We start from the raw sequence: 21,188 nt of genomic DNA on the forward strand, positions 1-21,188 counted from the left end.
CCTGCCTGAGGGCAGCGTGTCAGGGTGCGGCACAGCCGGGCTGGTGCTCCAGCATTCCTGGGGATGGGATGGGATGGGATGGGATGGGATGGGATGGGATGGGATGGGATGGGATGGGATGGGATGGGATGGGATGCACGACGGTCCTGAACACCAGGTACCCCTCCACTGATGTTATGATGTAAAGGGGGTCAGGGAGCCCCGGGTGTGTGCTCAGGGTGCCCAGCAGCAGATGCCAGGCACCATCAGACCCCGGTACCGGGGATCAGCGAGGAGCCAGGGGGTCCCTGGTTTCAGCCCCGATGGGAGAGTGCGAGAGAGTGCAGCCCCAGGCTGTGTCCGGGGCCGGTTCCAGTCGCATTCCCGGTGCTGCTGCAGTGGCGGTGCCCACAATCGCCGGTGCTGGTGCCGTTCCCGGTGCCTGCTCCCATTCCCGGTGCCGATAACGTTTCCGGTGCCCCACTCCCGACCCCTCGTTCCCTTTCCTGCTGCCGTTCTCGTGCCCAGTGCCAATTCCATTCCCGTGCCCGGCGCCTGTTCCCCTTCCTGGCGCCCCGTTCCCGCTCCCTTTGCCGTTCCCGTGCCCGGTGCCAATGCCCCTTCCCTTTTTCCGCTCCCTTTGCCGGTGCCCGTTCCCGGCTGCGATGCCGTCCCCGTTTCCCGTTCCCGGTGCCGCTGCCTGTTCCCTGTTGCCGGTTGCCGGTTGCCGGTTGCCGGTTGCCGGTGCCCGGTGCGGCCCCGCCCCGCGCCGCCGCGCTGCGCCGCCGCCGCCCCCGCGCAGCCATTGCGGGCAGGCCCCGCGCTGCGGCCCGGTCCGTCCGCCCCGGCGGCCCCGGGGACATGGTGCCGGGATGGCCCGGCCCGCCGAGACCTTCCCGCTGCACCGGCTCGTCTGGCACAACCGGCACCAGGCGCTGGACAGCGCCCTGCGCGCGGGGACGGTGGGAACGGCGCCGGGAGCGGCACCGGGAGCGGCGCCGGGGAGCGGGCACCCCCCACGCACCGGCACCGGGAACGGGAGCGGGCGGGAGGGGAGGGGAGGGAGAACGGCGGGGCCCGCAGCGCGGGGAGGGGGGGACTGGGAATGCTGGGGGGGACTGGGAGCGCTGGGGAAAACCGGGAATGCTGTGCGCGGGGGGGGAGGGGGGATGCTGGGAGGGCTGGAAGGACCGGGAGCACTGGGAGATACTCGGAGCACTATGGGGACTGGGAGAACTGGGAAATACAGGGAGCGCTGCGGGGACGGAGAGCACTGGGATATACTGGGAGCCCTATGGGGACTGGGAGATACTGGGATCATTACGGGGACTGGGAGCACTGGGATATACTGGGATCACTGCAGGGACAGGGAGCCTGGAGGGACTAGGGGCACTGGGAGGTACTGGGAGCACTGGGAGGTACTGGGAGCACCATCTGGGAGGTACTGGGATATACTGGAATCACTGCAGGGACTGGGACCCTTGAGGGACTGGGAGCACTGGGAGATATTGGGAGCACTGTGGGGACTGGGAGCATTGGAGGGAGACTGGGAGCGTTAGGGAAGGCTGGGGACACCGGGCACTGGGAGCACTGGGAGCGTTGCAGAGGGACTGGGAGCACTAGGGGAGGTGGGGCGCAGGGGATGGGAGAGCTGGGAGCACCGGGGAAACTGGGGGCACGGGGGACTGGGGGAACTGGAGGGAGGCTGGGAAGACTGGGAGCACAGGGAGCTGGCGGCACTGAGTAGAGGGGACAGCACTGGAGCATCTGGGGGAACTGGGAGTGCTGGAGCAAGACTGGGAGTGGTGTAGGGACTGGGAGTACCAGGGAGACTGGGACTCGGGGACTGGGAGCACTGGAAGAACTGGTGGCACTGGAAGGACTGGTGACACTGGGATAATAAGGGACTGTAGCACCAAAGGCTTGGAAACAGCTGGGAGCACTGGGATGGGGTTGGCTGCACTGGGAGAAGGGGGGGCTGGGAGCACAAGGCCTTGGGAGCATGGGGGACACAGGGTGAGCACTGGGGTGGCACGGGGAGGGGACAGTGACCCCAGCACCCTTGCAGCACGACGTGGAGCTGACAGACCCGCGTGGCCGCACGCCGCTGGAGCTGGCCGTGTCCCTGGGCCACCTGGAGTCGGTGCGGGTGCTGCTGCGGCACAACGCCAACGTGGGCCGGGAGAACGCCAACGGATGGACGGGTACAGGCACACCTCGGGGACTTGGGGACACCAGCCGGGGCGGCGGGTGGCCTCCAGCTGATGGCACCCTGTGTCCCCAGTGCTGCAGGAGGCGGTGAGCACAGGGGACCCCGAGATGGTGCAGCTGGTGCTCCAGTACCGTGACTACCAGCGTGCGACGCGGCGCCTTGCCGGCATCCCGGAGCTGCTCAGCAAACTGCGGCGGGTAGAGCCCCCAGAACTGCACCCTGCACCCCAGAGACCCCCAGGGACACCCACCAGCCTCATCCCTTGGCTCCAGACTCCCCACCTCGCCAGTGACTCCAGCAGAGACCCCCCAAGTCTCCCCAGGAGCCCCTGTCTCCTCCATGACCCCATTCTTTCCCCAGGGACACCTTGCCTATCCAACCCCACTTCCTCACATTGTCCTGATCCGCACCCAGGACCCCAATAGGGATCCCCACCCCTGCTCTCCAGACTTCCCACATCCTCAGTGATCTGAGAAGGGACCCCAAATTCTCCTTAGAAGCTCTCATTGACTCCATTCTTTCCCTGGGGACCCCCTGCTTATCCTTATCCTCTGGGACTCACTGCATATCCTTCCCTGTGGACCTGCACTAATGGCCCCACTCTCTCTGATCTCTACCCAGGACCCCAATAGGAACCCCCATCCCTTCTCCCCAGACTCCCCCCTTCCCCAGTGACCCTATCAGGGAGTCCCCAGCCCCTCCACATCCCCCACCGTTCTCCTCATCCCTTCCAGGCATCCGACTTCTACGTGGAGATGAAGTGGGAGTTCACCAGCTGGGGTGAGCGTGGCTGGGCTGGGAAGGGGAAGGGGGTCCCCAGGGCCCCCCAGCCGCGAGGCTGACGTGTCCCTGTGCCCGCAGTGCCCCTGGTGTCCAAGGTGTGTCCCAGCGACGTGTACCGCGTGTGGAAGCGCGGCGAGAGCCTGCGGGTGGACACCACCCTGCTGGGCTTCGAGCACATGACGTGGCAGCGCGGCCGCCGCAGCTACATCTTCAAGGGGGAAGGTCAGCTCCAGCCCCCCGCGGGCCCTCTGTCAGCCTGGGGAGCCCCCAGACCCTCTGCACCCCTGGCTGGATTCCCTGGGGGCCTCTAGTCTTTGTGGGGAGCCACAGACCCCCTGCGCTATAAGTGCAGCCCTGTAAACACCCCAGATTCCATATAGGGACTTCCCTGGAGATCCTCCAGACCCTCTGCACTATAAATACTCCCAGATCCCCTCTAGGGACCATGTGAGATTCCAGTTACCCCCTCCCAAGGGGAACACCTCAGTTCTTTTACCAGGGACCCCCAATTCCCCAAGGAAACCTTAATTCTCCCTGAGGGAACCACCTCAGCTCCTGCATGTACGAGGGACCCCCAATCCCCCCAGCCCCCCAGTGTCCCCCAGGCCTGGTGTTGTCACATGGAGCTGAGCCCTGGGTGTCCCCACGCAGACGAGGGGGCCGTGGTGATGGAGGTGGACCACGACAAGCAGGTGGTGTACACGGAGACGCTGGCGCTGGCCCTGCACGAGCCCGAGCTGCTGCTGGCGGCCATGCAGCCCAGCGAGGAGCACGTGGCCGGCCGGCTCACCTCGCCCATCGTGTCCACACACCTGGACACCCGGAACATCGCCTTCGAGAGGTGCAGAGGGGAGGGAAGGAGGGAAGGGGAGGTGTCAGTGAGCAGGGGCCATGCAAGGGGGAAGCGTGGGCGAAGGGGAAGGAAGTGCTGGTGCAAGAGGGTGAGTGAGGCCTCCCTGCTCCCCCAGGAACAAGTCTGGGATCTGGGGCTGGCGCTCAGAGAAGATGGAGGTGGTCAGTGGCTACGAGGCCAAGGTGAGCACAGAGACTGGGGGGGACACGGAGGACAGCCCAGAGTGTGGCAGGCCTGACGGTGTCCCCACGCAGGTGTACAGTGCCAGCAACGTGGAGCTGGTCACCAAGACCAGGACGGAGCATCTCTCCGACCAGGACAAGTCACGCAGCAAAGGTGACAGCCCTGTCAGCCAATCAGGGGGCCTGTACACAGTGGGGACACGCTGCCTTTCCTGGGTGGCACGGGTGTCAGGTGTGGGACACTGTGGGTGTGACATGTCAGCTGTGGGACACTCTGGGTGTGACATGTCAGCTGTGGGAAACTGTGGGTATAATGTGACAGGCATGGGACAGCGTGGAGTCTGCCACCCATGAGGGGTGTGACCGGTGACAGCCCTGGGAGTCCTTCCCACTGCCCACTGCCCACACCTCACCCTGCACCCCCTTCTCCCCCCAGGCTCCAAGACCCCCTTCCACTCCTTCCTGGGCATCGCGCAGCAGCACGGCACCCACAACGGGGTGAGTGGCCATCCCGGGGGTCCCTGGGGACACTGGGGGTGTCCAGGGGGGCTGAGCGGTGCTGCTGTCCCCTCAGGCACCCGTCCTGCAGGCTGCCAGCCCCACCAACCCCACGGCCATCACCCCCGAGGAGTACTTCGACCCCCACTTTGACCTGGAGACCCGCAACATCGGGCGCCCCATCGAGATGTCCAGCAAGGTGCAGAGGTGAGGCCGCCATCCCGGGGTGGGGACAGAGTCCTCGGGGGCCATGTCACTGTCTACCTCGGGGGTGTGGCCAGGGCGGTGGCACACAGGGGTGGTGCTGGTGGCCCTGGCAGTCCCCGTGCCCACGGTGGTGCCTGGGCAGGTTCAAGGCGACGCTGTGGCTGTGCGAGCAGCACCCGCTGTCGCTGGCGGAGCAGGTGACGCCCATCATCGACCTCATGGCCATCTCCAACGCCCACTTCGCCAAACTGCGCGACTTCATCACCCTCAAGCTGCCCCCTGGCTTCCCCGTCAAGATCGGTGAGAGGGAAAAACTTCCATTTGGGGCAGGATTAACAGGGGCAGGAGTTCATGGGGCCTCAGCTGGCGCCTGTACCCACAGAGATCCCCCTGTTCCACGTGCTCAACGCCCGCATCACCTTCAGCAACCTGTGTGGCTGTGACCAGCCCCTGGGCTCCGTGCGGATCTGCGCCCCCCAGGAGCCCCCCAGCGCCCACCCCCCCGGCACCCAGCCCTCGGGGCCCAGAGGTGAGCCTGGGGGGCCAGGAGGGCTGGGATTCCATGGATACGGAGCGGGGTGGCTGCGGGGTGTCACGGCATGCCGTGGGGTGCTGTGGGGCACCATGGGGTGCCACGGGGACAGCCGTGGGCGGTGCTGATGGTTCACCGTGCGTGGCAGCGTGGCCGTTCCCGTGCGAGGTGGAGGCGGGCGTGTTCGAGGTGCCGGCGGGGTACACGGTGCTGGGCGCGGGGCGCAGCGAGCCCCTGCGCGACGAGGACGACGACCTGCTGCAGTTCGCCATCCAGCAGAGCCTGCTGGACGCCGGCACCGAGACCGACCAGGTGCGGCCACGCCCCCTTCCTTACCTGGACACGCCCCACACACACCTGGGCACACCCCTAACGCATGGCCACACCCCACAGGTGACCATCTGGGAGGCGCTGACCAACACCCGCCCTGGCGCAGAGCCGCCGCCCTATGATGAGGACCTGCAGCTGGAAAGGTGAGGTTCCATCAGTGGGGGCGTGGCCTGGGGCGCCACACCCACCTCACCTGGGCGGGGCCGAGATGGGAGGGGCAGGGGTGAAAGGTGTCGGGGTGGGGCAGGTACAGGGTCCATGGGGTTAGAGGGGCAGGGGCTAAAGGTGTCCGGGTGTGGCCAGGGGAGGGGCTGAAAGGGAGGAGCTTCTTGCTGCCCAAAGGGTGTGGCCATAATGGGCGTGGCTAACCGCTGGGTGGGGCATGTGGGGCGGGGCATTGCTCTCCAGGCCATTTAAGGGCTGTGAAGGAGGTGTGGCCTCCAGGGGTGGGGCAGAGGTGTGCCAGAGGGGGTGTGGCTGCCATGACAGGGGTGTGGCTCCCATGACACGGGTGTGGCTGCCGTGACACGGGTTTGTCCCCGCTGCTGTCCCCTGCCCAGGGCGCTGCAGGAGAGCATGCTGCTGCAGGCGGGGCCCAGTACGGAGCCCCCGGCCGCCGGGAGCCCCCCGGGAGCGGGCGGCGGGAGCCCCCCGGGCCCGCCCGGGTACGGCAGCTTCGCGGAGCAGCTGCGGCTGGCCATGGCGCTGTCGGAGCGCGAGCAGGAGGAGCGGGAGCGGCGGCGGCGCGAGGAGGATGAGGAGCTGCAGCGCATCCTGCGCCTCTCCCTCACCGAGAAGTAGCGCCCGCCCCGGGGCGCTGCACGCCGGCACGGGGACGTCCCACGCGGGGACCGGGATGTCCCATGTGGGGTCAGCCCACGCACGGACGCAGATGTCCCACGTGGGGACACCCCTTGCAGGGATAGGGACACTCCAGGCAGGGGACACCCCGGTGCGGGCGCTGTCCCACACCAGGCTGGCCCGGGGCGGGCACAGCCCTGCCTGGGGAGCAGCCGGTGCCGGGACGGCCCCCCCGTGATGGGGACCCCCCTGATGTGGGTACAGCCCCCCACAGGGGATTTGATCCAGGGATCCTCCTACCCCCGGGACCCCCAATCCAGGGCTCTTCTCCCGCCAGGCTCAAACCTCAGCCCAGGGACCCTCACCTGTGCCCAGAGCCCTCCCTAGGGAACCCCTCCTCTTTGGTGTTGTACTGTGACCCATGGGGGGCAGGACGGACCCGGGGGTCCCCGTGGGATGCAGGTGACCCCTATTTTAAGGCACTGCAGTGTTGGGGGGGACTGCTGGGGGACCCCCAGGCCTCATCCTTTGGGGCAGTGGGGGGGCAGGGGGGCCCCGAATGTCTGTACATATACATATACATATATTATATATATATATACACACGTGTGTCCGTGCCTGGGGCGTCATGGGTGGGGTGTCCCAGGGGTGGGGCCTGGGAAAAGGGATGGATCCTGCAGCTGGGGTGGGGCTCAGGTGATGGGGCTCATCCAGTGAGGGTGTGGGTGGCACTAGTGGGCTGCTCCTCCTCAGCTCACCCCAAATCTGGGCCTGTGCCCCCATTCCTGGCCCAAGGAATGGTTTATTTTGTTTATATTACATGGGAAAAGACCCCTGCCCAGGGAAGGGGGCTTGGCTGGGGACCCGTGGGGTCACAAGGGGCTCTTTGGGGGTGAGCTGCTGGGGACACGGGGTATTCCCATAGGCTGAAACCTGGAATGTTCCCAGTGCCGTGTCCCTCAGGGGATCCACAGTTTCTGGGGATCCGGGGAAGGCATCACACGTTCAGGGCGCCTGGGGGAGGGTCTCAAGAGCCAGGGACCCTCAGATGGTCCCCACTTTTGGAGGATCCGGGGGTGTCTCGTGCTGGAGGGTCAATCCTGCCTTGCCCGCACGGATGTGGGGCCCGGGGGCCGCTCCGGGGGTCGCAGCCGCGGCGTTCCCGTGGCGGGGGGAGCCGTGCCGTGCCGTGCCGGGACGTGCCCGCGGCTGTGCCCGCTCCCGCTCCCGTTCTCGTTCCCGTCCGGGCGGGGCAGCGGCGGCGCTTCCTGGTGCGGGGGGGCGGCGCGGCGGGGCATGGCGCTGGTGACGGTGCGGCGGGCGGGGGGCTCCGCCGGCGGCCCCGCGGTGAGTGCGGCACCGGACGGCGCATCCCGGCGGGGACGGGCGGGGGGTCCCGGTGCGACCCGGGAGGTCCCGGTGCGGGCTGGCACGGGGGCCCCCGGGGGAGTGCGGGCTGGCCCCGAGCCGGTGCGGGCTGGCCCCGAGCCGCGGGGGCCCCGGTGCGAGGGTACGGGACGGACCGGGGTGTCCCGGAGCTCCTGCCGTTCCCGGAGCTGCTGCGGGTCCCGGTGCCCCGGGGAAATGGGCCGCTCCGGGGATCCTGGTGCCGGGAGTGCGGGCTGCGCGGGGCTTTGTCGGGCGGGGGGTCCCGGAGTGACCCCGGGGTTCCCGGAGCTCCGGAAGGTCCCGGCGCGGAAGGTGCCGCCGTCCCGGGGGTGCCAGCTCGGGCCGGACGGTGAAGGTTGCTCCGGTCGCTCCCGGTGCGGGGTCACCCCAGGCGCTTCCGATGGGACTTTGCTGGGAGTTTACCGGGAGCGGGGCTGCCCCCAGCACGCCTTGGTGTTTCCTGTGCTCCCGGCTGGGGTTTCCCCACAGCTGAGGGAGGAATATGGAGTGTGGATGGGGGTGTTTGTCCCAAGCTGCTCCCACTCAGTTTGCCACCTCTCCCAGTCCCTTCCTTGTCCCGGTGTCCCCTAGTGCCCCCCCTCCATGACCACTGGGCCTTTCTGGGTGTTCATCCCAGGCCCTCCTTGCAGCGCTTTCACCCAGCCAGGGATGAGGGGCACAGGGATGAGACACCCCCCCGCCATCCCGAGGGGGTCCCCAGGGATCCATCTCCACAGTGTGACCCCCAAATGGTCCCTATGTCCCCGCTGGGTCCCACGCTATTTCGTGGGTTTCGGGGGTCACTGGACTGCGGTGTCCCTGCTGGCGGGGGCTTGTGGGACCCCCGAGCCTGGGGTCACATTTCCCCCTGGAACTGCCTCCCAATTTGCAGGAGGAAGATGCTCCCAGACGCGGCCAGCTGCAGCGACGGTGAGAGGGGCTCCAAAACCTCAGCGTGGGGGACACTGGGGGGGATGGGGACACAGTTCCCCCCTTGGGGGAGCACTCTGGGGGTGCCCCGGGTGCTCAGGACCCTCCTGCCCCCCAGGCAGAGCTTCGTCATGGTCAAGGGGGCTGCGCGGCTCCTGCCTGCCGAGGAGCCCCCCCCGGCCGAGCCCCCCCCGGCCGAGCCCCCCTGCCAGGCCCCGGGACAGCAGGAGCGGCACCTGCACCTCATGATGCAGCTGCTGCGCCCTCAGGACGCCATCCGGCTGGTAGGACACGGATCCACCCTCCAGGAACACGGGAATGGCGTGGGGACAGGGAAAGAGATGGATGGGGTCAGGAGCGGGGACAGGATGGGGACAGGGAAAGAGATGGATGGGGACAGGAGCAGGGACAGGATGGGGACAGGGAAAGAGATGGATGGGGACAGGAGCAGGGACAAGATGGGGATGGGGATGGGTTGGAATGAAGGTGGGGACAGGATGGGAAGGAAGGGTATGGGAATGCAATAGGGATGGGGAGTAGATAGGATGGGATGGGGATAATGGGAAGCAGTAGCATCGAGGAGGGGGGAATGTGATAGAGATGGGGTGGGATGGGATGGGGATGGAATGGGAAGTGATGAGGAGGGGATACGGCCCAGCGCGGTGCTCCTCCCCGGTCCCTGGGAGCCCTGGGAAGGGGCAGATCCCCCGGGATTCCCGCCATTCCGGCAGGCGGTGCGGCTGGAGTCGGCGAGGCCGCGGCGGGTGCGGTACCTGCTGCTGGTGCGGCCGGAGGAGGCGGGAGCCGAGGCGGAGACGGCGCTGCTGGGAGTGGATTTCGCCCACGAGGGGTGAGCGGGGTGCGGGGGGGCCCGGGGAGGCGTCGGCACCCCCTGACCCCTGCTTGCCTCAGGGCCAGCCGCTGCACCCTGGGCATGGTGCTGCCCCTCTGGAGCGACACCCAGGTGTTCCTCGATGGCGACGGGTAAGGGAGAAAGGAATTTTGGGACAGAGAGAGAGTTAGAGGGGTCGGGGTGCCCACTCTGACCTATGTGTGTCCCCCTGATGCCCAGGGGGTTCAGCGTGACATCAGGGGGAGAGACACGCATCTTCAAGCCCATCTCTGTGCAGACCATGTGGTGAGCAGGGCCTGGGCGTGACCACGGGGGACGTGGGGACCACCCTGGGCACGGGGGGGTGTGGGTGGCATGGGGAGCACCACGGGGGTGGGCACCACCTCGGGGACTGGGGGCACGGGCACTGCCAGGGGCACAGGGGATCTCAGCTGCACAATGGACATGGGGGATGTGGCACTGCTGGGGACACAAGGGGTGCTGTCACCATCCTGGGCACAGGCGATGTGGGTATCATCATGGCCACAGTCACGGGGAAGGAGCTGGGAAGGGCTTGGGGGGCACCCACACGCTGGGAACAGCCAGTGAGGGGGACACAGCGGTGGGGGTGGCACCGGGGAGGCGGTGGCAGCGCAGGGTGGCAGGTGCTGTGCGGCAGGGCCGCGCTGCAGGAGCTGCACCGCGCCTGCGAGGACGCGGCCCGCGGCGGGCACATCCCCGGCGGCCCCGCGCTGGCCTGGGCCCGCGGCTACGCGGCGGCGCTGGGCTCCGAGCAGAGCTGCCTCAACGAGTGGCTGGCCATGGCCGACCTCGAGTCCGTGCGCCCCGCCTCGCCCACGCCCCTCCGGTAAGCTCCCGCCACGCCTCGCCACACCCTGCATCCGCTGGCCAATCACTGCCGCGCCTGGCAGGGCGTGGCCCGGGTGGGGCAGGGGACAGCAGTGACACGGTTGTGCCGGTGCTGGTGGCAGGCCAGCCATGCCGGAGCTGTCGGAGCAGGCGGTGCGGGCGCTGCTGCGGGAGGTGATGGCCACCGCCGACCTGGAGAACGTCACCTCCAAGGAGGTGGGTGGCATCGGGGTGGCAGCAGGGTGTGCTGAGGACAGGGCGGGCTGGCAGGGCCATCCCTCACCCATCGTGGCGCCCAGGTGCGGGAGGAGCTGGAGCGGCGCACGGGGCACAGCCTGGCCGAGCACAAGGACTTCATTGACAACGAGATGCTGCTGGTGCTGGCGCAGATGGATCGGCCTTCCCGCGTCTTCCCGCACCTCTTCCTGGTGGGCAGCGGGCACGGCGGGCAGGGCGGGTGGCACTGTCCCCTCCCCTCACCGCTGTCACCACGCAGGGCTCTGAGTGGAACGCGGCCAACCTGGAGGAGCTGCAGCAGAATAGGTGAGCACAACGTGGCACCGCTGTGGGGTAGCACCATCGTGGGGTCACCACAGGCCACCCCGGGGGTGTCACTCGTGTCCCCACAGGGTCACCCACATCCTGAACGTGGCGCGGGAGATTGACAACTTCTTCCCAGCACTGTTCACGTACATGAATGTGCGGGTGTACGACGAGGAGGCGGCCGAGCTCCTGCCCCACTGGAACGACACCTTCCTCTTCCTCTCCCGTGTCCGGTCAGTGACACCCCGGGGGACACCAGGGGCACAGGGGCTGGAGGTGGGGCGGGGGAGAGGGGGACACAGGGAGAGGTTTTGAGGTGCTGGGGCATGGGATGCTGGGGAGCAGTGGGTGGCTGGGGACACTGGGAGCTCTGGAGACATTGGAATGGCTGGGGATACGGGGAGCCCTGGAGACACTGGGATGGCTGGAGGATGCTGGGAGCTCTGGGGACACTGGGATGGCTAGAGGATCCTGGGAGCTCTGGGGACATTGGAATGGCTGGGGATATGGGGAGCTCTGGGGACATTGGAATGGCTGGGGATATGGGGAGCTCTGGGGACACTGGGATGGCTGGGGACATGGAGAGCTCTGGGGACACTGGGATGGCTGGAGGATCCTGGGGACCCTGGGACACCTCGGGGACACTGGGACACCTCGGGGACACTGGGAGCCCAGCGGACACGGTGTCCCCGAGTGCCCGGTGCCGTGGTGCCAGCGGCGGGTGCCGCAGGGCGGCGGGAGGCCGGGCGCTGGTGCACTGCCGCATGGGGCTGAGCCGCTCGGCCGCCACGGTGCTGGCCTACGCCATGAAGGAGTTCGGGTGGCCCCTGGAGCGGGCGCTGCGGCACGTCCGGCACTGCCGGCCCGGCGTCCTGCCCAACCCCGGCTTCATGCGCCAGCTCGACTTCTACCAGGGCATCCTGAGCGCCAGGTGAGTGGGGACACATGGGTGGGGACACCTGGGTGGGGCCTGTTGTGACCAAACCTCTTTGTGTGGGTGGGCAGGGCTTCAGTGCCCATGCCCTACCTGGAAAGATGTGGGACATTTTGTGGGGGAGGAGCCCGTGGGAGCCCCACCCAGCCGAGGGGGTGTGGCTCCCAGCAGGGGGAGTGGCCAGGTACTGATTGACAGCTCTGTGGCAGCCGGCACAGCAGCCTGTGGGAGCCCCGGGTGGCCGAGGTGCCGCACCCCGAGGAGGACACCGCAAGGGACACGAGTGGCCTGTCCCCGCTGTGCTCCCCGCTGGTGTCCCCACAGCCCTCTGAGGAGGAGGCAGCTGCAGGGGGGCTGCTGGGGACCTCCCGGCGTCCCCGCATCTCCCTGTGCTCTGTCATGCGGAGCATCAGCCTGCTGGAAAACCCCGAGCCCCTGGAGCCGCTGGGGGAGCCCCTGGCCAGGGAGGTGAGCAGGGGTCAGGGCAGAATGGGAGTCCAGCTGTGGGGTGACAGCAGCATGGCATGACCCCACTGTCCCCCATCAGGTGTTTGAGGCCTCGGAGGAAGCAGAGGGTCCCTCCCCGAGGTCCCGACCCTCGTCCCGCCCGCGCCGCGTGGTGCGCCAGGCCAGCCTGGATGGTGGCCCCGCCCCGTTTTGTGACCACACCCATAGTGATGACCACACCCAGGGCCACACCCATGCACCCGGCCACGCCCACACAGATGAACCCACGCCTTAATTTGGGAGGCATGAGACAGGACCTACTCACTGCCATAGCAACAAGGGGATGGGCGTGGCCTACGCATGTGGGCGTGGCCAGAGAGCCGGAACGCCCCGCCCACGGCCTGCCCGCACCCTGGGGCTGGGACGTGCCTCTGCCCCAGCCCCACGCACACAAACACCGACACTGCTCCTGCACTGGCAATAAAGCGTGGAAATGGCAGCCCCTGGTGGCTTTGTGACCCTTGAGCACCTGGAGGGTGGGCTGCTGTCAGTAGGGACCGGAGTGAACGCTCTGGGGACACCGGGCGGGCACAGGGACCCAGCGGCGCCATTTTGTGCGGCACGGGGGAACTACAACTCCCGGCGGCCTTTGCGCGAGGATCACAACTTCCGAGTTGCCATGGCAACCGCCGCGGCCTAGGCCTGAGCTGGACTCGGGGCTGGAAGCGGGACCGGGGCAGTCCCGAGGACTGAAGCACACAGAGAGCTCACAGCTCGCTGTGGCTGTGGTGGAGGGGAAAGCCAGGTGCTCCCCCCGCCTCTCCCTGAGATAGTGTCAGCCCCCTCCCACAATGGTGTCCCTCCATGTTGTCACCCCTGGCCCACAGGACACCTTCCACTAGCCGAGGTTACTTTATGCTCCTTTGAACAAGGGCCTGGACACTCCCAAGCCTGGGGCAGCCACAGCTTCTCTGGGCAATCTGTGCCATGGCCTCACCACCCTCACAGAGAGGAATTTCTTCCTAAAATTCCACCTAAACCCTCCCAGGGAAGGAGGTTCCTGGCTGGAAGTTGTCCCTGAGGCTGCTGCTGTCCATTTCCATCTCCCAGGGCTGTTCTTGCAGCTGGAGCCATCCCAGACACTTCCCCCTTTCCTGGGACACCCACCAGGCTGGGACTGACCCTCTGCCAAGGAAGGAGAGTGGGAATCTCCCTCCTTCTTCCCACCAGGAGGGCACAGCCCTGGGTTGGCTGGGTGTAGGATGCTTATTTTTGGGAGATTTCCTAAGCACCTCCATCCTGTGCCCAGCAGAGGAATTATGTCCTGTCTGTAGAAGATATCCAAGGGACTGCAGCTCCAACAGCAGGACCAGATCCAGCTGGATAATGCAATCCAGAGGGTCAGGAGTCTGCAGTGCGAGTGGGATGGGAGTTCTGAGTGACCCCCCACCCATCCCACCCCATCCCACTTTATCCCACCTCATCTCAAATTACTGCTGGCTCCAGTGCTCCATTGCAGCCAAAACTCTACCTCTACACTAATTCATAAATAGTAACCAGTACTCTGTGAGGATAGCTAGAAAAATTTAAAAATACTAATTAGCAGCATTAAAAAAAACAATTAAAACTGCTAAAAATTAAAAATATGTCACTACCAAGATAAAAAACTATCGATTAAAGTCCACCATATAAACATCCCTATCCCCAAAATTAAAGCTGATAAAAAGCATCAAAGCAATCAAGAAAAAATAAGTAAATACATTCTAGTGGGTGCAGTAGCATTTAATCAAAGCTAGACCCACCACAGATAGAAACAATTTATTTTATTGATGAAACAACAGAAAGAGCTGGTGAATTAAGTCATTGATAACTTGAATAATTAACAGACACATGCTGTTATTTTTGATTCTGCACACAGCAAAGCTGCTGATTTGGGCTATTAAACACATGAATCCCACAGGACACTCTTCCCACCCCACTGCAGGACATCCCCGCGATCCACAGCCCCCTGAGCTCACTTTAAGCTGATTTTATACCTCATTCTTCATTTTTTCACCCCATTCCTGGGGGAAAAAATCCCACCTCCCTTTCTCCACCCAAGAACACATTTTTCTCCCTGAGTCCCAGCTGAGTGACATCAAACTGTGAGATGGACACCCCACCTGGCTTTTTTTAGGGGGGATGCAACTCCCTGCCCTCCCCCTGCACCCCAAGGGCTTCACCCCACCCCGTGCCCCCCAGACAGCACACGGCACCCCTTCCTTCGCTCACACCAGCTTTAATCCACCCGGGGTCCCTGCAATAGGGTCTGGGGGTGTCGGGAATGGTTTCTCTGCTCCCTTGGCGCGGCCGCTCAGAGCTCGTACTCGTGCCACAGGCTGTGGGGACACAGCGGGGTCAGCGGGGAGGGCAGGTGCCATCCCATGCCAGCCCATCCCAGCCTATCCCACACCCACCTGTAGGTGACATCGGGGTTGTCGCGGTGCTCCAGGAGGGCGTCACGGATGGGCCCGGGGGGGCTCAGCCCCAGCTCTTGTGCCCGCTCCCAGCGCTGCAGGCGGGTGATACCTGCGGGATACCGGGGGCTCAGCGGGGCCGGGGGGAGCCCGGGACCACCGGGACAAGCGGGGGAACCGGGGGCGCTCACCGCTGCAGGGTCCGTACTCCCAGGCGAGGTCGAAGCGCCGCAACATCTCCATGAGCGCCGGGTCCAGGGGGGGCTGCGAGGGGCCGCGGGGACAGTCCCGCACCTTCAGCTGCGCCTTGTCCTGGTCCTGGTCCTTGTCCTTCCTGTCCTTGAGCCGGCCCGGGGGCCGCCCCGGGCCCCGCCGCCGCCGCCGCCGCGGGAAGGAGTCGGTGATGCGCCGGGGCTGCTCCATGGCCCTGCGCGACATGGAGCTGGCAGGGCCCCGCCGCTACCGGGAACCGGGCGGGACCCGCCAGTACCGGGAACCGGCGGCAGGGACCCGCCCCTGCCCGCGGCCGGGCGGAAGCGGCGGGGCCGGCCTGGGCCGCCGGCCATGGGCGCCTCGGCCGCTGCCACCTTCGGCCGCTGCCGCCTTCGGCCACTCTTGCAGTGTCCCCTGTCCCCCGCCCCGCTCGGCACCCCCCGGCTGTCCCCGGGTGCTGTCACCTCCCCATGCTCTCCCTGCCAGCAGCCGCACTGTCACCCCCTCGACAGTTCTTGTCACCTCGAGGGCACTGTCACCTCCATCCCAGTGTCCCCTGCTCCCCTGGCACTGTCACTCGAGTCAGTGACTGTCACCCCAGGCAATGCCACCTCCCATTTGTGCCCACTGCGCTCTGGCATTGTCACCCCTGTGACAGTCCCAATCACCTCAGGCACTGTCACGCTTGTGGTTTCTCCCTGTCAGCCTGGACATTGTCACCCCCATCCCAGCACTCCCCACCAGCCTGAACACTGTCACCCCTTGTCTGTTCCCATCAGCCCCCCAAACCACGACTCACGCTGTGACACTGTCACCGTCTGCCCTGTCCCACTCTGTCCTGTGTGTCACTGTTTGTCCCCCCAGTGCCTGCCTGTCCCACCCCCTGCTGTGGTGACACCGCCCTGGTTCAGGGGGTGACACCGCAGGTGCCACCAGTGCAGATTTGCCTGCGGCTTTCAGCCCTCCCTTGGGGGACTGAGAATAACTGAGATGCTTGGGGTGACTCCCAGGGGATCCCGCTGTGTGCCTCAGCGGTGACACGTGAGCCACCAAGCTGTGTCCCCGCTGTAACCGTCAGTGCTGAGGGGACACAAAACCCACAAAACTCCACACCGCTGTTTAATTTGATGTCAGCACAAAGAGGGGACAGCAGGGCCTCAGGGCGCGTCCCTGTCCAGGCCGGGATTGTGCAGGATGTAGCGGCAGACCCCGGGCAGGCGCCGGTTCCCCAGCATCTCCTGCAGCTGCTGCATGGGCCGGTTGCCCAGCGCCGTGTGCCCAAAGGTGGGGAACCCGCGGGCGTGTGCCCGCTGCGCCGCCACCGTCAGCGCCACCTGCATGTGCCCGTGCCGCCGGTGCTCGGGCAGGGTGTAGCTGTGGGTGCCCGTCCCGAAATGATCCGTCAGCACCCAGGCCACGGGCTGCCCGCTGCCGTCCTGCAGGCACACTTGCGGGAAGCGCCCCAAGATCTCGGCCAGGAAGCGCCGGCTGCGGGCGTTGCCCCCGTAGGGCCACGTCTCGTTGAGCAGGTCCACGTGCGAGGGGCTCAGGGAGCCCACGCGCACCCCGGGGGCTGGCCTGGGTGAGGCAGGAGTTAGTGGCGGGCTCGGGGGTGTCCCTGTGTGGGGATGAGGGTGGGGGGCTCTCACCGGGGCTCCGGCATGCTGCTGGGGTCAGGGTGCCAGTAGGAGTAGTACTCGACAATGTCCAGCTCCACACCCTTCTTCCCTGCCAGCTCCTGGGACACTGTGGCCAGCCCGTCCTGCAGCCCTGGGGATGGAGGTGTCAGGGGGTTCTGTTCCTCCTGTACCCCACCATCCCTGTCCCCAGCACCCCTGTATGACCCCGGTGTCCTCAGTGTCCCCAGGGCCTACCTGCAACACCAGCCTCTATTCCCAGCCCCCAAATCCCTGCTTCCAGCGTGCCCAATACCCCAATCCCACTCCCATCATCCCCAAGTCCATCCCCAGCACTCCCAGTGTCCCCAAGGACCCACAAATCCAGCTGCAATGCTTCCCAGAGCCCCAGAATCCCCAAGTTCAACCCCAGCACCCCCCCACAGGACCCTGCTTCCAGGGTGCCCAGCAGTGCAATTCCCTGCTGCTCCCCAGCACCCCCAAATCCCACCCCAACACTTCCCACTGGTATCACCCACCAAACCCCATGCCAGCACACCAAATCAGGCCTCCAGTGCTCCCCAGCACCCAAACACCCATCCTCAATGTCCTCCAGTACTCCCAATCCCTTCCACCAGTACCTCCCAGTTCCTCCCTGCCTCCACCAGCTCTCCCTGGTGTTCCACACTCCCAGTGCTGCCCAGTCCCTCCCCAGTCCCTCCCCAGGATGTCCCCAGGCCACCGATGAGGGTGAAGGCGGCGTCCCAGCGCAGGCAGCCGGGGGTCTCCAGCAGCGCCCGGTACGCGCCCAGGTCCCGGTAGAACGCCGCCTGCGTGTTCCAGTAGCCATCATTGGCCGGCACCTGGGGGCACCCACGGCTGCTCTGAGCGCGCCTGGCACGTGCCAGGGCACCGTGTCACCCCTCTCCTGCAGTGTCCCCACTGGCCACCTCTCCGCTGGGCCGGGCCAGCACGGCACCGAATTCAGGCCACTTGTCCACCAGCACCTCGAACTGGCCAGGGTTGCCCCGGTTGATGTTCAGCACTGCCCCGAAGACCTGGAGCAAAGGGGGTCAGCCATGAGGGACAAGGAGGGGACAGATGGGGGTCAGGGATGGGGGCTTGATATGGGGGCAGTGTGGGGTCAGAGCTGAGGGGAGGGGGGCAGGTGTGCGGAACAGGGCAGCAAAAAGGGTCCCTAATGACACAGGGGTCCCCATCACCATCGGGGGTGGTATTGGGTTCCCCCTCACGGCAAGGGCAATTTTGGGGTCCCCATCACAGTAACAGATGAGTGACACTGATGTCCTAGTCATGGCACAGGGCAGGGGTGACAGCAGGGTCCCTGTGATTGGCAGGGTGGGGGTGGCATTGGGGTCCCCATAGTGGCACAGTGCAGGGGTGACAGCAGGGTCCCTGTGATTGGCAGGGTGGGAGTGGCATTGGTGTCCCAGTCATGGCACAGGGAAGGGGTGACAGCGGGGTCCCCATCACCGGCAGGGCAATGGGCAGGCTCTTCCTCAGGATCCCCTCCAGTTGCTGCAGGTGGGCAGAGCATGTCAGGATCTTCATTGTCCTGCTGAGAGACCCTCAGTAACAGGGGGACAGGGCCACCAGGCATGGCCCCTGTCCCTGTCCCCATCCCTTTCCCCACAGCCCCCATCTCCTCCAGCACTCACCCTGCAAGAGTCCTGAGTCTGTGGGTTCCGGGGGGCTGTGGAGTGCGAGTCTGGAGACAGTGTGGCGCTTGGTGACAATGGTTACCGCAGCTGTCACGGGCCAGCGAGTGCCCCCTGCCTTGGGGGGCAGCGGGCAGGGTCCATCCTGCTGAACACTGGGCACCGGGCCAGCCCCGTGGCCACCTGAGGACGAGTGCCTGGCTGGGACACTCTGGGACATTGCCCCAGTGCCACCAGCTCCCCACGGATCCTCGGTGTCCCCACCTGCCCCACGGTCACGAAGCCATGCAGATCCTGAGGTGCCCAGCCCAGCTGCAGCTCCTGGAGGAGACCCTGAGGAAGAGCCTGCCCACCACCCTGCCGGTGACAGCCACCCCGAGGCTCCCTCTGTCCCCTCTGCCCTGTCCTGCTGGTGACAGTGTCCCTGGGGATCCCTCTGTCCCTCTGTCCCTCCCTCTCTGTCGGTGGTGAGGACCCTGGGGTCTCCTTTGTCCCCTCACCCTTGTCCTGTCAGTGCTGCTGATTCCCGGGACCCCCCTGTCCCTGTCCCTGTCCCTGTCCCTGTCCTTGTCCCTGTCCCCTGTCCCTGTCCCTGTCCTTGTCCCTGTCCCCTGTCCCCTGCCTTGCCAGTATGAGGACCCTGGGACCCCTCTGCCTCCCCACGTACCCTGGTGGTGACAAGGACCCCTGTGTCCCCTCTCCCCTGCCCTGCTGCAGACAGACACCCTGGGGTCTCTGCTGCTCCCTCTCCCCTGCTGGTGAGGGACCAGAGGGACTCTGGGCACCGTCTGTCCCCTCTGCCCTGTCCTACAGGTGACAATGACCTTCCGTGCAGGTCCTGGGGACAGTGATGACGGTGGCCAGGGGGAACCCGGCCTCCCACGAGGTGCTGGTGGACTCCTGGCCCAATTTCAGCATCGTCCTGACCCGCCTGCGCCCAGAGGTGCTGCCCTGGGTGCTGCCCCTGCCCTGGCAGCAGCACCCCACACCCCAGGGGCCCGGGAACTGGGGTGCTACCCTCAGCTCCATGTCCCTCCCAGGACCACAGGGACCCCAGGGACTACTACACCAATCAGCTGTCCGTGTTCTACCGGGACAAGGGAGCCCTGCAGGCACTGCTGGAGGGCACTGAGGCCCTGACCCGGGAAAGAGCCTTCCAGATTCTGGGTAAGGATGGCACTGGGAGGACGCTGGGCTCCTCTACCCTCCTTCTGGGTCCCCTGTCTGGCTGACAGGGTGTCCCAGGGATGCAGGATGGGCTGGACCAGGCCGTGCAGGAGGTGGCCAGTGCCAGGGGCCTGAAGGTGGAGACGATCCAGTACCGGGCGCTGATGAGCCCTGAGCCCCCCCAGCCCCGCAGGCAGTGAGTGAGGGGCACTGGGGGCACAGGGGGCACTGGGGGCACACGGTCACTGAGGGACCAGTCACATCCCTGGGTGGCACATGGAGACCTGTCACATTTCTGGGTAGCACAGGGGGGTCATAGTCACCTCCCTTGGTGCCACAGCAGTCCCCAAGCACATCCCTGACAGGCACAGGGTGACATGAGTGGGATCACTGAGCACACCCCTGGGTGGCACAGGGGTCCCTCAGCACTTGCCTGAGTGGCACAGGGATCACTGGGTGACATGAGAGGGATCACTGAGCACACCTCCGGGTGGCACAGGGGTCCTCAGTCCCTCTCCTGGGTGTTATGAGGGTCTCAGAGTCCATCTCTGGGTGGCACAGGGGTTCCCAATCCCATCCCTAGGGGAAACCAGGGTCTCATATTCCATCCCTGGGTGGCACAGGGGTCCCTGAGCACTTGCCTGAGTGGCACAGGGGTCACTAGGTGACATGAGTGGGATCACTGAGCACATCCTTGGGTGGCACAGGGGTCCCCAGTCCCACTCCTAGGCGTCATGAGGGTTCCAGATTCCATCCCTGGGTAGCACAGGGGTCCCCAATCCTACTCCTGGGTGGTATAAGGGCCCCATATTCCATCCCTGGGTGGCACAGGGGTTCCCAAATCCATCCCTTGGGGAAACCAGGGTCTCGTATTCCATTCCTGGGAGGCACAGGGTGCCTCAATCCCACTCCTGGGTGGTATAAGAGTCCCGTATTCCATCCTTGGGTGGCACAGGGGTCCCCAGTCCTATTCCTGGGTGGCATGAGGGTCCCAGATTCCATCTCTGGGTGGCACAGGGGTCCCCAATCCCACTCCTGGCTGGTATTAAGGTCTCATATTCCATCCCTGGGTGGCACAGGGGTTCCCAATCCCACCCCATCTGCCATCCCAGCTGGAACCAGCGTTCAGCATTCCCCCCTCTGCCATGCCCTGTTGCAGGATGCCCCCGGGCCTGCGCCTGGCGCCCGTGTCCCCATCCCACATCTCTCTGCTCAACGCCACGTGGGCGCTGGGGGGCAATGCCCGCAGCCGGGCCTTCCTGCTGGGGCTGGTGCGGGCGCTGCCCTCCGCCTGCCTGCTGGGCCCGCGGGGGCGCCCGGTGTCCTGGAGCCTGCTGGACGGGCAGGGCTGCCTGCGCCACGGCTACACCGTGCCCGCCTGGCGCGGCCGCGGCCTCACCGGGCTCCCGCTGAACGCGCTGGGCCGGGAGCTGCACGCCCGCGGCTTCCCCATCTACTGCGCCGTGCTGCCCCACAACACGGCCTCACTGCACGCCCTGCAGGCCATCGGCTTCGAGCCCCAGCCTGGAACCTTCCACATGATCCTGGGCACCCCCAAGTAGTGCCCAGGGAAGGGGTGCCAAGGTGGGGAGTGCTTGTCCTCCTACCTGGATCCCCACCCTGTGAGAGAGGGGAACACCCCAATCCCCACACTTGGAGCCTTTCACTCTGATCCCTACTGATGGCACTGATGGGAACAGCCCAAATTCCACACGGAGCCGTGACCGGGGTGTGG

The 21,188-nt window shown here is 66.0% G+C and overlaps 5 protein-coding genes across 6 annotated transcripts; 3 read left to right on the forward strand and 2 right to left on the reverse strand.

The window, feature by feature from the left end:
• The first annotated feature begins 839 nt into the window (after nucleotides 1–839).
• On the forward strand, nucleotides 840–6,872 carry ANKRD13D (ankyrin repeat domain 13D). The gene is made up of 15 exons (XM_058807141.1): nucleotides 840–941; nucleotides 2,048–2,183; nucleotides 2,264–2,388; nucleotides 2,926–2,971; nucleotides 3,053–3,196; nucleotides 3,626–3,815; nucleotides 3,943–4,009; nucleotides 4,082–4,163; nucleotides 4,446–4,507; nucleotides 4,584–4,714; nucleotides 4,857–5,014; nucleotides 5,097–5,243; nucleotides 5,395–5,558; nucleotides 5,640–5,719; nucleotides 6,137–6,872. The coding sequence occupies exons 1-15, from the start codon at nucleotides 852–854 to the stop codon at nucleotides 6,375–6,377; spliced, it is 1,863 nt and encodes a 620-aa protein (XP_058663124.1). The 5' UTR covers nucleotides 840–851; the 3' UTR covers nucleotides 6,378–6,872.
• Nucleotides 6,873–7,660: 788 nt separating this feature from the next.
• SSH3 (slingshot protein phosphatase 3) lies at nucleotides 7,661–12,715 on the forward strand. Its single transcript, XM_058806917.1, has 14 exons — nucleotides 7,661–7,724; nucleotides 8,659–8,696; nucleotides 8,815–8,980; nucleotides 9,428–9,546; nucleotides 9,609–9,680; nucleotides 9,769–9,834; nucleotides 10,208–10,396; nucleotides 10,521–10,614; nucleotides 10,698–10,826; nucleotides 10,895–10,941; nucleotides 11,028–11,174; nucleotides 11,672–11,872; nucleotides 12,085–12,343; nucleotides 12,423–12,715. The coding sequence occupies exons 1-14, from the start codon at nucleotides 7,674–7,676 to the stop codon at nucleotides 12,615–12,617; spliced, it is 1,773 nt and encodes a 590-aa protein (XP_058662900.1). The 5' UTR covers nucleotides 7,661–7,673; the 3' UTR covers nucleotides 12,618–12,715.
• A 1,414-nt stretch (nucleotides 12,716–14,129) lies between these two features.
• POLD4 (DNA polymerase delta 4, accessory subunit) lies at nucleotides 14,130–15,284 on the reverse strand. Its single transcript, XM_058806922.1, has 3 exons — nucleotides 14,970–15,284; nucleotides 14,779–14,890; nucleotides 14,130–14,700 (listed from the first exon to the last, which is right to left on the reverse strand). The coding sequence occupies exons 1-3, from the start codon at nucleotides 15,214–15,216 to the stop codon at nucleotides 14,676–14,678; spliced, it is 384 nt and encodes a 127-aa protein (XP_058662905.1). The 5' UTR covers nucleotides 15,217–15,284; the 3' UTR covers nucleotides 14,130–14,675.
• Nucleotides 15,285–16,126: 842 nt separating this feature from the next.
• On the reverse strand, nucleotides 16,127–18,358 carry LOC131558860 (glycine N-acyltransferase-like protein 3). Of its 2 annotated transcripts, none has more exons than XM_058806919.1 (6): nucleotides 18,287–18,358; nucleotides 18,102–18,183; nucleotides 17,558–17,665; nucleotides 17,350–17,470; nucleotides 16,641–16,761; nucleotides 16,127–16,569 (listed from the first exon to the last, which is right to left on the reverse strand). In XM_058806919.1, exons 2-6 carry the CDS (start codon nucleotides 18,177–18,179, stop codon nucleotides 16,149–16,151), a joined length of 849 nt encoding a protein of 282 aa, XP_058662902.1. In that variant the 5' UTR covers nucleotides 18,180–18,183; nucleotides 18,287–18,358; the 3' UTR covers nucleotides 16,127–16,148. The 2 variants fall into 2 exon arrangements, with proteins under 2 accessions (XP_058662902.1, XP_058662903.1); XM_058806920.1 differs by having other exon boundaries at nucleotides 18,102–18,186; nucleotides 18,287–18,303.
• Nucleotides 18,359–18,442: 84 nt separating this feature from the next.
• Nucleotides 18,443–21,168, forward strand: LOC131558861 (glycine N-acyltransferase-like protein 3). The gene is made up of 5 exons (XM_058806921.1): nucleotides 18,443–18,649; nucleotides 19,122–19,229; nucleotides 19,327–19,453; nucleotides 19,532–19,649; nucleotides 20,613–21,168. The coding sequence occupies exons 1-5, from the start codon at nucleotides 18,572–18,574 to the stop codon at nucleotides 21,013–21,015; spliced, it is 834 nt and encodes a 277-aa protein (XP_058662904.1). The 5' UTR covers nucleotides 18,443–18,571; the 3' UTR covers nucleotides 21,016–21,168.
• The last annotated feature ends 20 nt before the right edge of the window (nucleotides 21,169–21,188 follow it).

The sequence above is a fragment of the Ammospiza caudacuta genome, chromosome 6, assembly GCF_027887145.1.
Source record: "Ammospiza caudacuta isolate bAmmCau1 chromosome 6, bAmmCau1.pri, whole genome shotgun sequence".
In the NCBI taxonomy this organism is placed as follows: Eukaryota; Metazoa; Chordata; class Aves; order Passeriformes; family Passerellidae; genus Ammospiza; species Ammospiza caudacuta.

Bases quoted from the DNA above. Each gene is read 5' to 3' on its own strand.
- SSH3 (XM_058806917.1), top strand. From the start codon at position 7,674: ATGGCGCTGGTGACGGTGCGGCGGGCGGGGGGCTCCGCCGGCGGCCCC. The intron at 9,835-10,207 runs GTGAGCAGGGCC...GCTGTGCGGCAG, and splicing joins ATCTCTGTGCAGACCATGTG to GGCCGCGCTGCAGGAGCTGC. The intron at 10,615-10,697 runs GTGGGTGGCATC...CGTGGCGCCCAG, and splicing joins AGAACGTCACCTCCAAGGAG to GTGCGGGAGGAGCTGGAGCG.
- POLD4 (XM_058806922.1), bottom strand. From the start codon at position 15,216: ATGTCGCGCAGGGCCATGGAGCAGCCCCGGCGCATCACCGACTCCTTC. The intron at 14,891-14,969 runs GTGAGCGCCCCC...GGTATCCCGCAG, and splicing joins GGAGTACGGACCCTGCAGCG to GTATCACCCGCCTGCAGCGC. The intron at 14,701-14,778 runs GTGGGTGTGGGA...GTGTCCCCACAG, and splicing joins AACCCCGATGTCACCTACAG to CCTGTGGCACGAGTACGAGC.
- LOC131558861 (XM_058806921.1), top strand. From the start codon at position 18,572: ATGCAGATCCTGAGGTGCCCAGCCCAGCTGCAGCTCCTGGAGGAGACC. The intron at 19,454-19,531 runs GTAAGGATGGCA...AGGGTGTCCCAG, and splicing joins AAGAGCCTTCCAGATTCTGG to GGATGCAGGATGGGCTGGAC. The intron at 19,650-20,612 runs GTGAGTGAGGGG...GCCCTGTTGCAG, and splicing joins CCCCCCCAGCCCCGCAGGCA to GATGCCCCCGGGCCTGCGCC.
- LOC131558860 (XM_058806919.1), bottom strand. From the start codon at position 18,179: ATGAAGATCCTGACATGCTCTGCCCACCTGCAGCAACTGGAGGGGATC. The intron at 17,666-18,101 runs GTGATGGGGACC...CCTTTGCTCCAG, and splicing joins GCCTGCCCATTGCCCTGCCG to GTCTTCGGGGCAGTGCTGAA. The intron at 16,570-16,640 runs GTGAGAGCCCCC...TGCCTCACCCAG, and splicing joins AGCAGCATGCCGGAGCCCCG to GCCAGCCCCCGGGGTGCGCG.
- ANKRD13D (XM_058807141.1), top strand. From the start codon at position 852: ATGGCCCGGCCCGCCGAGACCTTCCCGCTGCACCGGCTCGTCTGGCAC. The intron at 2,972-3,052 runs GTGAGCGTGGCT...CTGTGCCCGCAG, and splicing joins GTGGGAGTTCACCAGCTGGG to TGCCCCTGGTGTCCAAGGTG. The intron at 3,816-3,942 runs GTGCAGAGGGGA...CTGCTCCCCCAG, and splicing joins CGGAACATCGCCTTCGAGAG to GAACAAGTCTGGGATCTGGG.